Source organism: Lagenorhynchus albirostris, chromosome 2, assembly GCF_949774975.1.
Source record: "Lagenorhynchus albirostris chromosome 2, mLagAlb1.1, whole genome shotgun sequence".
Lineage (NCBI taxonomy): Eukaryota > Metazoa > Chordata > Mammalia > Artiodactyla > Delphinidae > Lagenorhynchus > Lagenorhynchus albirostris.
Genome location: NC_083096.1, coordinates 78,240,208 through 78,256,882, shown reverse-complemented (window position 1 = coordinate 78,256,882; position 16,675 = coordinate 78,240,208). Strand labels below are relative to the sequence as shown.

At 36.9% G+C, this 16,675-nt stretch overlaps 1 protein-coding gene across 5 annotated transcripts in view; it reads left to right on the top strand.

Moving 5' to 3' along the window:
• Window positions 1–16,675, top strand: part of RPRD2 (regulation of nuclear pre-mRNA domain containing 2) — an 85,802-nt gene that overhangs the window by 36,336 nt on the left and 32,791 nt on the right. For all 5 annotated transcript variants that reach the window (XM_060139038.1, XM_060139039.1, XM_060139037.1 and 2 more), the window contains exon 2: window positions 1,366–1,495. In XM_060139038.1, coding sequence (XP_059995021.1) covers window positions 1,366–1,495 — 130 coding nt within the window. The remainder of the gene's footprint in view (window positions 1–1,365; window positions 1,496–16,675) is intronic.

The window sequence follows — 16,675 nt, the reverse complement described above, 5'->3', positions numbered from 1 at the left end:
ATTGACAGGCAGATTCTTAACCACTGTGCCACCAGGGAAGTCCCTGGCTACATTTTTTGAGAGAACATAATTCCCATCTAATGATTTCTGCTTCTCTGTGAAATAGCATATTAAGCTTATCTCCTGAGAGTGAGAATGTGGTAAGAGAGGGCGCTTGACAAGAGTGGTAAAAGTTTGAAATAGCTCTTACAGCAAATGAGAGAGGATGCTGTTTAAAGACATGGAAGGAGGGCCCACTGAAGGAAGGGACTGAATTTACATTGTTTCAGTACTTCTGGTGGTATGATTTTTCTTCAGCAGAACCCAGGGGCAGAAATAAAGGTGCAGTAAAGTCGTTCAGTTAGATTGATCCAGATTTAGGATTTTGTTGAATACATGTGATAGAAAGCCTAAATTGTAGGGAGGACGAAAAACTAATGAAGGTTTTGATATGAGTGGTTTTGATAATGGATCAGAAAGACTCTGGAATTGGTAGAGAAAGAATTGAGTACTAAAAGAGACTATATGTGAGTTAGAGAAAATAAAGAACTGAGATCTTGATGAAATTGAAGGACAAATATAGTGGAATGGGCGGTTGTGGTCAGAAAGGGTGATTTTAAAATGTAGAAAGAAGTGGTTCTTGGAGGTCGCTGCATTTGAGGTCGAGACTAGAAAACATGATGAATCATCTGTATGGACAGTAAAATTTTTCAGGATAATAATAAAACTTAGGGTGGCTTTGCTCTAGGTTCCAGATAGTAAATTGATTGGGCCCTGACCTGGACCTTAAAAAAGGTTGATGTGGGTGAGTTTATGGGCTCAAATTACTTATTTCCCAGGACATTCGCCTAGTGATGAAAGTGGCATCAGAGCCTCTCTTCCAGTAGATGGGAGGACTTAGGTGTATCTGGACTGGTTGATGAAAAGAGTCTGTCTGCAATAATAATGTAGAGGAGGTTAAGCAATTTGCTTGCCTAAGGTCACATTCTGATTGGATTCTAAAACCCATTCTCCTTCCACTAACCCTGGTGTTTTTGCAACAAATTGAACTACTTCAACTCAATTTTTTATCTTCCCAAATGTTTGGGAGAACAGTTTTGTTTTATTTGAGCTTCTCCAGAGTTAATGGGTTTTTTAGTGCCAAATACATACAATGTGAAGTAGAAATTTACTAAAGGAATACCTAGAACAGAAACTTAACCTGAAACAGTCAAGATTTTTAGGCATTAGGTTCAGTAACTTGATCCATTAGCTCATTTGTCTGTTTATTCATCATCCATCCTTGTAGTAGCAGTTATACAGTTTGAGAACACTGTGTTTGGAATAAGTTGTACTAAGTATAAATTGACTCATTTGGTCTTATTTATTGTCTTTTGTCATCTCCAGCTGCCTATCCCCACCGTTTGAATCTCTTTTACCTTGCCAATGATGTCATACAGAACTGTAAAAGGAAAAACGCAATCATATTCCGTGAATCGTTTGCTGATGTACTTCCGGAAGCAGCTGCTCTAGTGAAGTAAGTAAATTCTTACTCCTTTTTGGGATCTAAGCTTAGAAAATTCAGAATTTTAGTTTCCTGTTAGTAAGAACTGTAATAGTTGCACATGCTTGAAGATCCAAGGATATTTTGTCCAAATTGTTCATTGTAACTTTCCTGGTAATACACTTTTCTTTTAAAGACTCTTTCCTCCCTTTTTGAAAACTTGTCTGTTATTTATGCTCTGCCTCTTCTCTCCTAACTTGACCAGGAGAGTGTATCTCCTGGTCATACTCTCTGGCTGTACTTCTTTCTAACTGCTTTTTCTGTTTTTGTGTTTTTTACACATTTCCATTTTTCTTTCAGTCTTTCTGAAATCTTGCCCCCTTCATGAAATCTGTGTAATTAGGGAGAAATGAAAATATTTATTCTTAATTCCATATTGATTTACTCCATTAGCAAAGTTGTGTCCATCATTTCTCAAAGTGCTGGAACACTTATATTTGATCTTATTTTTGTCCTGTATTAATAGTGTTTTCCTTGTGTTTCATCCATATTTGTAAGCTGTTTGCTTGGTGTGAGAAACACACACATCTACACACAATTGGAGGATAAACAATTATATGGAAAAATTAAAATATTTCCTCGAATTATGTACTTATTAGCATAATAAATATTTGAATATATGACTATCGTATATTATTGATCCATTTGTTAGTATTAACCCAGTTAGAATGGAATGATCCTTGTTCCTTCCTTTGGATTGTAGACTTAAGATGTCTACTTTGGTATTACAAAAGATTAAAATGTCTTATTTTTATATACTAAGTAATAAAGATTTATACACGTCAGAAGTACATAAAATAATAACAGTAATATCACCTACATTTATTGAGCAGTCATAATTGACCAGATATTATTATTATTATACAAAGCGCTTCGTGTACTTCAGGTTGTTTAAACCTGAGAACAACATTTAAAGTGGCTATTACTATTACCCCCATTTTAAGGCAGAGGAAACTGGCTTAGAGACATTAAGTAGCTTGCCTAAGCTCTCACAGCTACCGGGTTGAGGGCAGGGGGCTGGTATTTGGCAGAATTCCTACCCAAGCCTGTCTAGACCCCGAAGCTTATGTTCTTTGCCACCTAACCACTAGTCTGTGCTGCTTCTTTACAAATATAAATCCAGTATAATTTTGAGTAAGAAAAGCAGTGTGCTACATGATCTCCACTACTTAAGAGTTTCTGCTGTAAATATCATTATAGTCTTAAAAACTTAACCTAATGTATCCTATACTTAGATTTCATGACCTAGTTCATGGATTAATATAGGGTTGTCACCTTTTATTTTACCATGTAAAGATATGTTTAAAAACAACTACTTTGTATTACTATTTCACAGAAAAACGTAGGAATGGCATAATCTCAGAATAAAGTACAGTCCTTTAAAATTTTAAGCTCTGAAAATGTTTTTAACTCAATGAAGGATATCTTCAGAAACCTATGATAAAATCAGACTTCATGGTGAGACAATAAAAGCATTTCAGGACAGTGATGCCCTCTATCATCATTACTGTTCACCATTATGTTGAGATTCCATTCATTTCTAAATAAATAAATATATAATGAGAAGGCATTTAGAAGAGATAGAATTATCATTATTTGCAGGTAATAGGATTACCTACCTCAGGGGTGGGCAACCTTTTTCTATAAAAGACCAGATAGTATTTTAGGCTTTGCAGGCCATAGGATCTCTGTTGCCACTACTCAACTCTGCCATTCTAGCATAAAAGCAGCCATAAGCAAATGGGTGTGGCTGTGTTCCTAAAACTTTATTTACAAATCAGGCAGCTGGCCAGATTTGGCTTGAGGTTTGTAGTTTGCTGACCCGTGGCCTACATAGAATCAACTAATAAGAGAGTTCAGTTAAATAGCCAGATTCAAGTTCAACATAGAAAAGCAGTAGATTTCCTATATATGCTAACAGTAACCAATTAAAAATGTAATTAGAAAAAAAAGATTCCTTTTGCAACAAGAAGTACTGCCTCCCCCCCCAAATAAAGGAAACCCCACCCCAAAATACATATAATAAGAAGTATGTAAGGCTTTTATAGAGAAAGTTTTATAAGAAGACCTGGATAAATGAAGAGATAGATACATACTTTTTTTTTTTTTTTGTGGTACGCAGGCCTCTCACTGTTGTGGCCTCTCCCGTTGCGGAGCACAGGCTCCGGACGCGCACAGGCTCAGCAGCCATGGCTCACGGGCCCAGCCGCTCCGCGGCATGTGGAATCCTCCTGGTCCAGGGCACGAACCCGCGTCCCCTGCATCGGCAGGCGGACTCTCAACCACTGCGCCACCATGGAAGCCTGATACATACTTTTGAAGGGAAAGATTTGGTATTGTTAAAAATATGATTCTCTCCCAATATGTAATCTATAAATTCATTGTGTAATCCCAGTCAGAATCTCAGTAGGGTTTGATGTGGAAGGATATATATTCAAGATAATTGTTTATAAGAACATCAGAGTCAGAGTTCCCCTGTCAATTATCTGTATATATTTTAAAACAATAATAGAATCAGGAGTAGAAGACTATATCAGTGAAACAGAATATATTCTCACTTATAAAGAAATTAATTATAAAGTATATGGTAAATGAAAGTATATTAGGATATGAGCTTTAGTATTCCATAAACAACCCCATCCCATCCCCCTTTTAAATTTCTGTTCACGGTTATACTTTAGACTCATTTCTACCCTTTTGTGAATTCATTTCTCTTAATTTAAGGCTATCATTTAAATCCCTTTAATTGAGGAGGGGCAAATGTTTAAAAGTTCCAGACAGTTAGCCCAGGTGAGTGAAGTGGGTGGACTGTAAGGAAAAACCCATCTAAAAGGGGCAACAGCTACTCAGCCCTAGCCTATGGCCATAAAGAAACATGATTCACTGTTGACCTATGCTTTCAGACCTTCCAAAGACTTTCTCATTTTTTAAGCTAGGTCAAAATCTAGATTCTTATATGAAGCCTCCCAATTTTTAAATGTGTGAAGCTAAATCACATTCTAAAAAATTTATTGCTAGCCAAACAAAACACATCTGATGACTAAATTTTGGAGTTACAAATAAATTTTAGTAAGTGGATGAATTTGCAAATACAGAATCTGCAATTAATGAGAATCAACTGTATCTAGAAATCTTAACAAAAGATGTATAAGATCTCTATTGAAAAAATTATAAAACATAATTGAGAAACAGTATAGAAAACCTAAAGAAATAATTTGTGGATAGGGAAGACTCAATATTTAATGTCATTTCTCCCCAAATTGATTTATAAATCCAAAGCAGTCTTAATTAGGCTCTGAGTAATGTTTTTCCCCCCTATTTTATTAATTGATTTTGAATTTTGTATGGAAGTGCAGAGAGCTCCTTCTTCCCCTTCCCCCACAAAGAGAAAGCCTAGAAACTCTTGAAGAACAACAAGGTGGGAAGACTGGCTCTACCAGATTTCAAGACTGATTATAAAGCTACGATAAATAAAACAGTGTGATATTTGCCCAGAGATAGCCAAAGAAACTGGTAGAACGTAATACAAAGTCTAGAAACAGACCAGTATATATACTTGGTCTCTGTATGAAACTATTAGGTAGTAGAAAAAGAATAACTTTTTCATAAATATTGCTGGGACAAATTGGCTATATAGAAAAAATTAGATCCCACTCACATCATACACAAAAATCAATTGCATATTAAATACTTAAACATGAAAGAACTACAAATCTTTTGAAGACAATATAGGAGAATATTTCATGACCTTACCTCATAAGATTAATAAATACAGCTACATTAAAATGAAGACCCTTCCATTTAATTGAAAGACACTATAAAGAGTGAGAAGACAAAGGGCTTCCCTGGTGACGCAGTGGTTAAGAATCTGCCTGCCAATGCAGGGGACACGGGTTCAAGCCCTGGTCTGGGAAGATCCCACGTGCTGTGGAGCAGTTAAGCCAATGTGCCACAACTACTAAAGCCCAGGCGCCTAGAGCCCATGCTCCACAACAAGAGAAGCCACTGCAATGAGAAGCCCACGCACTGCATCAAAGAGTAGCCGCCACTCGCCACAACTAGAGAAAGCCCGCATGCAGCAACGAAGACCCAATGCAGCCAAAAATAAATTAAAAAAAAAAAAAGTGAAAAGACAAGCCACAGAGTGGGAGAAAATATTTTTATGCAGTCAACAAAAGGTTCATATCCAGAATATATAAAGAATTACAAAATAAGAGAAAGACAAAAAATTTGAAGATTTTAGTTTTACCTGGCACTTGTAGAAATCAAATCAGAAATTATTTAAATATTTATTAATGACTTTTAAAACAATAAACGTTAATAACCAACACTTAAAATTTTAGTGATAAGAGTGGTGGTTTTTGCATTCTTGCCAGATCTCTTTAATGTCTGACTTAATATCAGACAGCTATATTTTCTTACCTGCTTTTTGCATTCAGTCTGTTCTGATATCATGTCATATAGCCCTAGAACTGCTGAGACATATCATTACATATCATATAAGTTAGGTCCCAATCAGGAGAGATAAATCACATATCAGTAATTTAAACAGGGAAAATTTAACATGAAGAATCGTTAAGTAGGTAAAAGGTAGCTAACTACTAGAAAGAATAAACTAACTCTAAGGTGTTATGGAATAGTATCTGCTGAAAGCAGCTACTACCTCTGAACCTGAGGGAAAAGTAAATAAGGACTCACCCCACCCCACCCCAAGCAAGATTCAGACCTGAGGAAAGAGTGGATTGCTGTAAGAACGTGCTACCTGTCACTAGTGGTTAAGAAACAGGCTGGAGAGCACTCACCGCTGAACTACAAAAGCTATGCTAAAATGCACCCAGGATGCCTCTAAGCTGATCCACTTGAAAATAGAGCACCAAAAGAAGAATCCGTACTGCCTCTTCTAGCCTCTCGGTGTCACTCTAGGGCTCTCTGTTGTCAGATTCCAACACTGAACCAAGGGGAAATAGAGTTTGCAGAGTCTGGCTCCGGTACCACAAGGGAAGGGCATGTTAGAGCTGAGAGACAGTAAATTAATAACCAGCACACATACTTACCAGATAAGGCATAAATCTTAAAGTCCACCAGTACGAACATTAGCAAGATTGTGGCACAGTGGAAGCTCTTATATACTGTTGCTTTGAGGGTTGATTGGTATAAAACAACCTCATTTTAAAAAGTTTATGTACAGGGCTTCCCTGGTGGCGCAGTGGTTGAGACTCCGCCTGCCGATGCAGGGGACACAGGTTCGTGCCCCGGTCCGGGACGATCCCACATGCCGCGGAGCGGCTGGGCCCATGAGCCATGGCCGCTGAGCCTGCGCGTCCGGAGCCTGTGCTCCGCAACGCGAGAGGCCACAACAGTGAGAGGCCCGCGTACTGAAAAAAAAAAAAAAAAAAAAAGTTTATGTACAGATCTTGCAATTCCACCCATAGGCTTTTACCCCTGAGCAACTTTTGCATATGTGCAACAAGATCAGTGGAAGGGCATTTTCATAGCAACATTGTCTATGGTAGTAAAAATTTGGGGAATTCCCTAGCAGTCCATTGGTTAGGACTCTTGTGCTTCCACTTTAGGGGGCCCAGGTTTGATCCCTGGTTGGAGAACTAAGATCTCACAAGCAGCGCAGCACAGCCAGAAAATAAATTAATAAAGTGAAAACCCTAATAAAAAAAATTTGGAAACATTTTTCTACAGTAAAGTGAATGAATTGTAGCATACTGGAATACCAGACAGCAAGGAAAATTAATGAATTTCAGTTATATGCAGTGACATAGACAAATCTCACAAAATATTGATTGAAAGTACAAAGGAATGTTTACATATATATAGTATGAATCCATTTATATAAAGTTCAGATTTGGCAAAAAATGAACTCTTGTTTATACCTACCTACATGTTAAAACAAAGAAAAGTAAGGAAACAATTATCACAAAAGTCTACCATCCCAGGTAGGTGGAAGGGATTGTAAACTTGAAGGCGTCCACTCAGGTCCTCTGGGGAGCTAGCGATATTTTATTTCTTGACCTGGGTTGTGATTACATACATGGCTGTTCACTTTTTAATCATTTGTTTATAATATATATCATATGTAATTATATGCAACTTTTCCATAATGTAAGATTTATTTGGACTAAACAATTTTCAAATTACAGTATTAAGTAAATGAATTTAAGAAGTTGATTCCTTTTGAAAATCAAATTGGCAGCCTAGTAGAACAAATTGTATAATCAACCGTAGAGCAGTACAGTATTCCCAATTAGGTATGAACTCTGTAGAGTTTTGTTTGCTCTATCCTTTCACCTTCCTTATACACTTAGTATCCTCAAGAAATTTTCCCTTCCTGACTTCTACTTCCTAGTCTGGATTAAACAATTCTTCTTTGCTACCATTATACCTGTCTCTACTTCTGTCATAGCACCTAACACACTGCCTTGTAATTGATACACATGCTTTTTTTTTTTTTTTTTTTTCTGTATGCGGGCCTCTCACTGTTGTGGCCCCTCCCGGTGCGGAGCACAGGCTCTGGATGCGCAGGCTCAGTGGCCATGGCTCACGGGCCCAGCAGCTCCACAGCATGTGGGATCCTCCCGGACCGGGGCACGAACCCGTGTCCCCTGCATCGGCAGGCGGACTCTCAACCACTGCGCCACCAGGGAAGCCCGATACACATGCTTTTTGTCACCAGTTTCTATCTCCCAGACATTCTGCTCCCAGCACAATGCTTGTCACATCATAGGTGGTTGGTTAGCTTGATGCATGGATGGAAATACCATGGAGAGCTGTAAAGCTGTATTTCTTAAGTACAGGCCTAGATATTCCTAGGTGGGTCCATAGATATAGTTTAAAGGGTCTGTGGATTGTCTAAGCGTATTCGGTGTCATCCGTATGATTACCTTATTAACAGTTCTGTGACTCATTTTCAGTGGCTGTGTTATCATGTGTTTGTATTTTGACATAAGATAATATTACTTTATCAAAGGCTAATGAGGAAAGGTTAAAGATGGCTTTAATATATAAATAATGGTTTGTATCAGTTGAAGGCACTCATAATTTCGACTTAAAAAAAAGTTCATAGTAGTTCAAATGGAGAAAAATGGTGAAATAATTGAATGATAATAGTATTATAGGCTTGATAAATAAAAAATATTAAATTCAGTGTATATATTCAGTATCATGTTTGCACTGCACCTTGTACTTGGTTTCAACTAAATATTTATCACTTTAAATCAATGTTAGTATGAATGGTATTTACTGTATTTTTGTTTAATTTGCAAATTCTGATTTATAGTTGTTGAAGAACTATAAAATGTTTTCAGGGGAATCATATAGGGTAAAAAGATAAATGGAGACTTTGTGATCATATTCATAGGAAATCCAAGAGAATTTACAGACTAATGAGGATTCAGCCAGGTTGCTGGATACAAATCAACATATAAGAATCAATAGCATTTCAGTATATCAGAAATAACCAGTTAAAATATAATTTAAGAAAAAAGGGATATTATTAGCAGTAACAACAAAAGCTTATAGGTACCTAGAACAAAAGTGTGTTGAGACCTTTATGAAGAAAATTATAAATTGTTTCAAAAAGACAAAAATCAGCATGTAAATACAGTACACTTTAATCAAGTTCCCAGTAGGGCATTTTAAGAAATTCGTTATACTGATTCTAAAATTCATATAGAGGAGTCAGTGTCTTAGGAGTAGTCAAGACTGTTGATAAAAAGCCAAGTTGGACTTAACCTATGAAATATCAAGAATTATTATTTGGCTATAGTAATTAAAAGAGTATGGTATTAATACAAGCATAGACAAATATATTTAAGGAACAAAACAGAGAGCCCACAAATGGACTCATACATATATGGGACCTCTGTAAATGGTAGCAGTTGCATTACAGTTCATTGGGGGGAAGATGAACTCTTCAATAAGTGATTCTGGGACATGGACTTTCTGTGTGGAAAAAATAAAATTAAATGTTAAATGTTTCCCAACACAGTACACAAAAATATATCCCAAATGAATTACCTTGATATATAAAACAAAACGTTAAAATGTTAGAAGAAAATATGAATATGTTCATGACTATAAGGGTTAGTTTAGAAAGCTCTTAAGACACCAAGAACAGATAATAAAGAAAAGTATTTGTAAATTTAAGTACATCAAAATTAAACTTCTACATTATAGAAGACACCATAAAATTAAAGACAAGTGACACACTAGGGAAAACATTTGTTATAGGCAAATAAAAAAGATAAGTTTTATAAATGGGGATTATTTTAGGAGATACAGAGTAGCAAGTTTTTAGAGATAAAAATCTCTCTCCATCTAATTTCTGAGCTACAAGGTTTTTTGGATTAAGTATTGACTGCCTCCTCCTTGAGTTGACCCAGTATTTGGTCTTCATTCAGTCAGTTGGCAAATATTTATTAAGAACCTGCAAGATATATAGCACATTATTCTGATGTTGTCCCAGAAATAAGATACTGATAAAGAAAAGATATTCTTGAGTGAGGCACGAGATTATGCTGTTTGGTTCTGGTTTTGTTTTGTTTTGTTTTTTTGCCACTCTGCGCAGCTTGTGGGATGTCAGTTCCCCAACCAAGGACTAAACCTGGGCCCTCGGCAGTGAGAGCGCGGAGTCCTAACCACTGGACCGCCAGGAAATTCCCTAGTTCTCTTTATTTTATCTGTGATACCTGGGCACCTCTTGTACTCCTTATCAACTTTATGCCTTGAAATAATTGGCTAATACCTTGCTGTTTTAAAAGTGGTCCAGGGACGAGGGTTGCTAGCATAGGAAGCATCTATTCAACATCCTAGCAATTCTGCAAGTCAGTCAATTTTTTTGTTACTTATAAGTCAAACAACAAAGTTTATATTTAATTATGTTGTGTGTGGTAATAATTGTATGTTCTATAGAAATTAAGGTTGTGATCAGTAATGGCTGAAATAGAGGTCTAGAATTACAAGGTAAGTAAAACTGCTATTTTGGATTTTGTTTTGGTTTTTTATTTTAGTTGAATTTGTAAATTCAAGAGATGGTTGGATTGTGGAAGTTTGAGAGTTCTGTGTTCATATAAAGAACGAATCTAGCCAATAATTTTAGAGCTAACAGAAATTGTTTAGTAAAAATCATTTTACAAATGAAGAAACCTAGTTCCCAAAAGACTTCTCACTGAAACCAGAACTAAAACCTCTAGTTTCCCCATCTAGTGCTATTTTTTACTATATTATACCCTGGTCTTATTTTTATGATTTCTTAGCAGTTGCTGTTTTTCCAGCATATTTTACTTGAGACTTCGGCGAATAGCTGTTGGGACTTCATAATGAATAGTTGGATTTGAAAATGACAAAATCCAGTTGTCATTCATTCATTTACTATTTAGTGAACACTTTGTAGGTGCTGAAGAAGCAACAGTAAATAAGTTATAACTCCTGCCAGGAGGAAGCTCTGTAAACAGACATTTACAGATAATTATGACTTGGCTTCTGGCTGAATGGCCAGCCATCAATTCCAAAGGGTCCTTTTTTATAAAACAATTACATTCTTGACAAAATATAAGCTGAACCAATAACAGTGGACATATTAGAATGGCAGAGCTGACATTAATTAGTATGCCTATCTCAGGGTACCTACCACATGATCTGGGCTCTGGAAAGGGGATAAAGTAGTCTTGAGTCATAAGTCCCCCTGGCTTCCAGTACAGATTTGCTCTCCAGGAACACATTTCCTACTTAGATCACCAGGAATCTCATAGATCAAAAAAATATATGCTCACCATCAAAGGTTGCCAAATACATTGGGAAACAAAGCACCACAAAGGAGAATCAGCAGATTTAGATCCCCTCACAATGAGCTTCAGATACTAGAATTATCAGACAGGGTATATAAGACAATTATAAGAGATGTTAAAGAAAGATTAAATGGAATAAAATGAACAATGGATAAGATATTTGGGCAAAAGAACCAGTAGGAATTCTAGAAGGGAAAAAGAGATTAAGCTAGAAAATAGTTCTGAAGAAATTAGAATGCAGCAGTAGAGAGAAGGAAGTGGAAAAATGAAGAATAGAATGAAAGGCCTAATTAACATCAAATGAGAATCCTGGAGGAGAGAACTTCTGAGTTCTTTCAAAGAGGTAATGGCTGAGAACACTTTGAAAGTGATGAAACAAACAAAACAAAACATGAATCTTCAAAGATAGGAAGCACAACATATACTAACCAGGGTAAATAAAAAATTTATATCTAGTCATTCATTGTGATAAAATTACAAAACAAAAAGATTTTTAAAAGCAGCCAAAGCGTTCACACCTCCTAGGATAACTAATTTAAAAACAAAATAAAACCAGAAAATACCAAGTGTTAGAGAGAATGAGGAAAAACTTCTGCATCTCTGTAGGAATGTAAAATGGTGCAGCTGCTATGGAAAATGTTTGATGGTTCTTCAAAAAGTTAAACAGAGAATTACTATATGATCCAGCAGTTCTACTCCTGGGTATGTACAAAAAAAGAAATGAAAGCAGGAAATCAAATGGATGTTTGTACACCCTTGTTCATAACAGCACTTTTTACAATAGCCAAAAGAAGGAACCAGCCCAATTTTCAGATGAACAGATAAACAAAATATGGTATATACATAAAACAGAATATCATTCAACCTTAAAAAGGAGAGAATTCTGACACATGCTACAACGTAGATGAATCTTGGAGACATTATGCTAAGTGAAATAAACCAGTCACAGAAGCACAACTATTGTATGATTCCACTTATATGAAGTAACTACAGTAGTCAGATTCATAGAAACAGAAGGTAGAATTGTGGTTATACGGGAAATATTGTATGACTCCATTTATAGAAAATGTCTAGAATGGGTAAATCCATAGAGACAGAAAGATTAGAAGTTGTTAGGAGCTGGAGGAAAGGGGTAATAGGGAGTTAATTGTTTAATGGGTACAGAGTTTCTGTTTAGGGCAGTGAAAATTGTTGGAAACAGACAGAGGTCATTGTACAACATTGTGGATATAGCCACTGAGTTGTACATTTAAAAATGGTTAAAATGGCAAGTTGTATGTTATTATTTTATGACAGTTGAAAAAACAATAAACAAAAACCAAAGTAGTCAAGAGAAAAGACAGAGTCAGATCACATGCACAAGGACTACAGTTAGACTGACAACAGACTTCTAAACTGCAACAGTGAAACCAGAAGGCAGTTACGAAAAATATTTTTATAGCATTGAAAGAAAATAGCCGTCAACATGGATTTGTGGGACTTGCCTGGTGGTGCAGTGGTTAAGAATCTGCCTGCCAATGCAGGGGACACGGGTTTGAGCACTGATCTGGGAAGATCCCACATGCCATGGAGCAACTAAGCACGTGCACTACAACTACTTAGCCTGTGCTCTAGGGCCCACGAGCCATAACTGCTGAAGCCCTCGTGCCTAGAGCCCATGCTCCACAGTGAGAGGCCATGACAATGAGAAGCCCGTGCACCACAACGAAGAGTAGCCCCCACTTGCTGCAACTGGAGAAAGCCCGCGTGTAGCAATGAAGACCCAACGCAGCCAAAAATTAATTAATTTAAAAAAACATGGATTTGCATACAAAGCAAGACTACTTTCAAGAGCTAGACAAACCATATAAAGATGATTCTGCAGAGAAACAAAAACTGAGAACAATTTACCATCAACAAACTTCTGAATCACTTTTACTCTGGGAAGTTAGCAGTAAGAGGGATGGTGAATCATACTAGCAATAAAATATATGAAATACCTAAGAATAGCCTTAACAGGAAATATGTGAGACCTTTATGAATAAATTGTATTTGGGAATGTTGAATATAAATTTATTAATGCTTTGCTGCAGTAAAGAATAATGTATTAATAATTCATAGATATTAATTAGAAAATAATGCTTTGTTTAAATTAATATATTCTCCTAATATAATTCAAATTAAAAATGCCAAAATATCACCTCTTTTGGAACTTAACATTACTCTAAATTTACTCCAGGAAAATAAGCAAATGAGAATATAAGAAATGTTCTGAAGTATAATCGTAATGAGGGAAGATAAGCTACAGTTTTGAAGATAATACAGTATAGTGTAAAAATGGATCAATGGTGCAGAATTTACAGCCAAGAAAAAGATTAATAATTATATTCTAGAGGAAGCACAGTAAATGAGTGAGGAAAAGAGAAATTATGATATTGAAACAATTAATTGGAAATCTGTTTAGATTAGAGCTTAACTTTACATTTATACACCAGTGGTCTTTAAATGAATTGTACAGCTGAACATTAAAAAGAAATGTTAGGGTATGCCTATTTTCCATTAATTAAATTAATAAATAAACCAAAACAGAGGAGGAAAAAAAGAAATGTTAATCATGAAAAGAGAGATGAAAGAAAATAAGTTATAATGTAAAAAATCTCTGGTAGGAGGACTTTGTACACTTAAAACCTGGCAGTAGACAAACATTCAAAGAAGATTTAGTACCTGTCCTCCTCAAACTATTTTAAAAAATTGAAGAGGAGGGAACACATCCTAACTTAGTTTACGAGTCTGGTCACCCTGATACTAAAACCAGACAAAGACAACACACAAAAAAGAAAATTACAGGCCAGTATCTCGTGAACATAGATGCAAAAGTTCTCAACAAAACATTAGCAAACCAACTCGGAAATAAACCCACATACCTATGGTTAACTAATCTTCAACAAAGGAGGCAAGAATATACAATGGAGAAAAGGTAGTCTCTTTAGCAAGTGATGTTGGGAAAACCGGACAGCCACATGTAAATCAGTGAAGTTAGAATACTTCCTCACACCATACACAAAAATAAACTCAAAATGGCTTAGAGACTTAAATATAAGACGTGACACCATAAAACTAGAAGAGAACATAGGCAAAACCTTCTCTGACATAAATCATAGCAATGTTTTCTTAGGTCAGTATCCCAAGGCAAAAAAAAAATAAAAGCAAAAGTAAATAAGTGGCACCTAATTAAACTTACAAGCTTTTGCACAGCAAAGGAAACCATAAACAAAATGAAAAGACAACCTATGGACTGGGAGAAAATATTTGCAAACAATGAGACTAACAAGGGCTTATTTTCCCAAATATTCAAATAGGTCATACAGCTCAATATCAAAAAAACAAACAACCCAATCAAAAAATGGGCAGAAGACCTAAACAGACTTTTCTCTAAAGAAGACGTCCAGATGCCCAACAGGCACATGAAAAGATGCTCAGCATCACTAATTATTAGAGAAATGCAAATCAGAACTACAATGAGGAATCACCTCACCAGTCAGAATGGCCATCATCAAAAAGTCTACAAATAATAAATGCTGGAGAGGGTGTGGAGAAAAGGGAATCCACCTACAGTGTTGGTGGAACTGTAAATTGGTGCAGCCACTGTGGAGAAGAGTATGGAAGTTCCTTAAAAAAACTAAAAATAGAGTTACCGTATGATCCAGCAATCCCACTCCTGGACATGTATCCAGAAAAGATGAAAACTAATTCAAAAAGATACATGTGCCCCAGTGTTCATAGCAGCACTGTTTGTAATAGCCAAGATGTGGAAGCAACCTAAGTGTCCATCAACAGATGAATGGGTAAAGAAGATGTAGTGTGTGTGTGTGTGTGTGTGTGTGTGTGTGTGTGTGTGTGTGTGTGTGTGTGTGTGTGTGTGTGTGTGTATACACACGCACACATACAATGAAATATTACTCAACCATAAAAAAGAATGAAATAATGCTGTTTGCAGCAACATGGATGGATCCTAGAGATTATCATACTACATGAAGTGAGTTAGAGAAAGACAAATATATGATATCACTTACATATGGAATCTTTTAAAATGATACAAATGAACTTATTTACAAAACAAAAACAGACTCACAGACATAGAAAACAAACTTCTGGTTACCAAAGGGGAAAGGGTAGGTGGATAAATTAGGAACTTGACATTAACAGATACACACTACTATATATAAAATAGATAAACAACAAGGTCCTACTGTATAGCACAGGGAACTATATTCAATACCTTGTAATAACCTATAATGGAAAAGAATGGGGAAAAGAATATATATGTGTATAACCAAATCACTTTGCTGTACATCAGAAACTAACACAACATTGTATGGGGCTTCCCTGGTGGCTCAGTGGTTAAGAACCTGCCTGCCAGTGCAGGGGACACGGGTTCAAGTCCTGGTCCGGGAAGATCCCACATGCTGTGGAGCAACTGGGCCCATGTGCCACAACTACTGAGCCTGTACTCTAGAGCCTGTGAGCCACAACTACTGAGCCCGTGTGCCACAACTACTGAAGCCCATGCTCTGCAACAACAGAAGCCACCACAATGAGAAGCTCATGCACTGCAGTGAAGAGTAGCCCCCGCTCACCGCAACTAGAGAAAGCCGGCGCACAGCAACGAAGACCCAATGCAGCCAAAAATAAATATAAATAAAATAAATAAATTTAAGAAAAAAAGAAACTAACACAACATTATAAATCAACTATATGTCAATTAAAAAAAAAGGAAAAATATGTTAGCAAGCTGAATCATAAAAGGATCATACACCATGATCCAGTGTGATATATTCCAAGGATGCAAGGGTGGTTCAACATCTGTAAATCAACATGATACATTAACAAAAAGAAGGATTGAAAAACATATGATTGGGCTTCCCTGGTGGCGCAGTGGTTGAGAGTCTGCCTGCCGATGCAGGGGATGCGGGTTCGTGCCCCGGCCCGGGAAGATCCCACATGCAGTGGAGCGGCTGGGCCCGTGAGCCATGGCTGCTGAGCCTGCGCGTCTGGAGCCTGTGCTCCGCAACGGGAGAGGCCACAGCAGTGCGAGGCCCGCGTACCGCAAAAGAAACAAAAAATATATGATCATCTCGAAAGAGGCAGAAAAAGCATTTGACAAAATTCAACGCCCAGTTATAATTAAAAACCCTCAATAAAGTGGGTACAGGGACTTTCCTGCTGGCGCAGTGGTTAAGAATCTGCCTGCCAATGCAGGGGACACGGGTTTGATCCCTGGTCCGGGAAGATCCAACATGCTGTGGAGCAACAAGCCCCTGCGCCACAACTACTGAGCCTGTGCTCTAGAGCCCACGAGCCACAACTACTGAGCCCA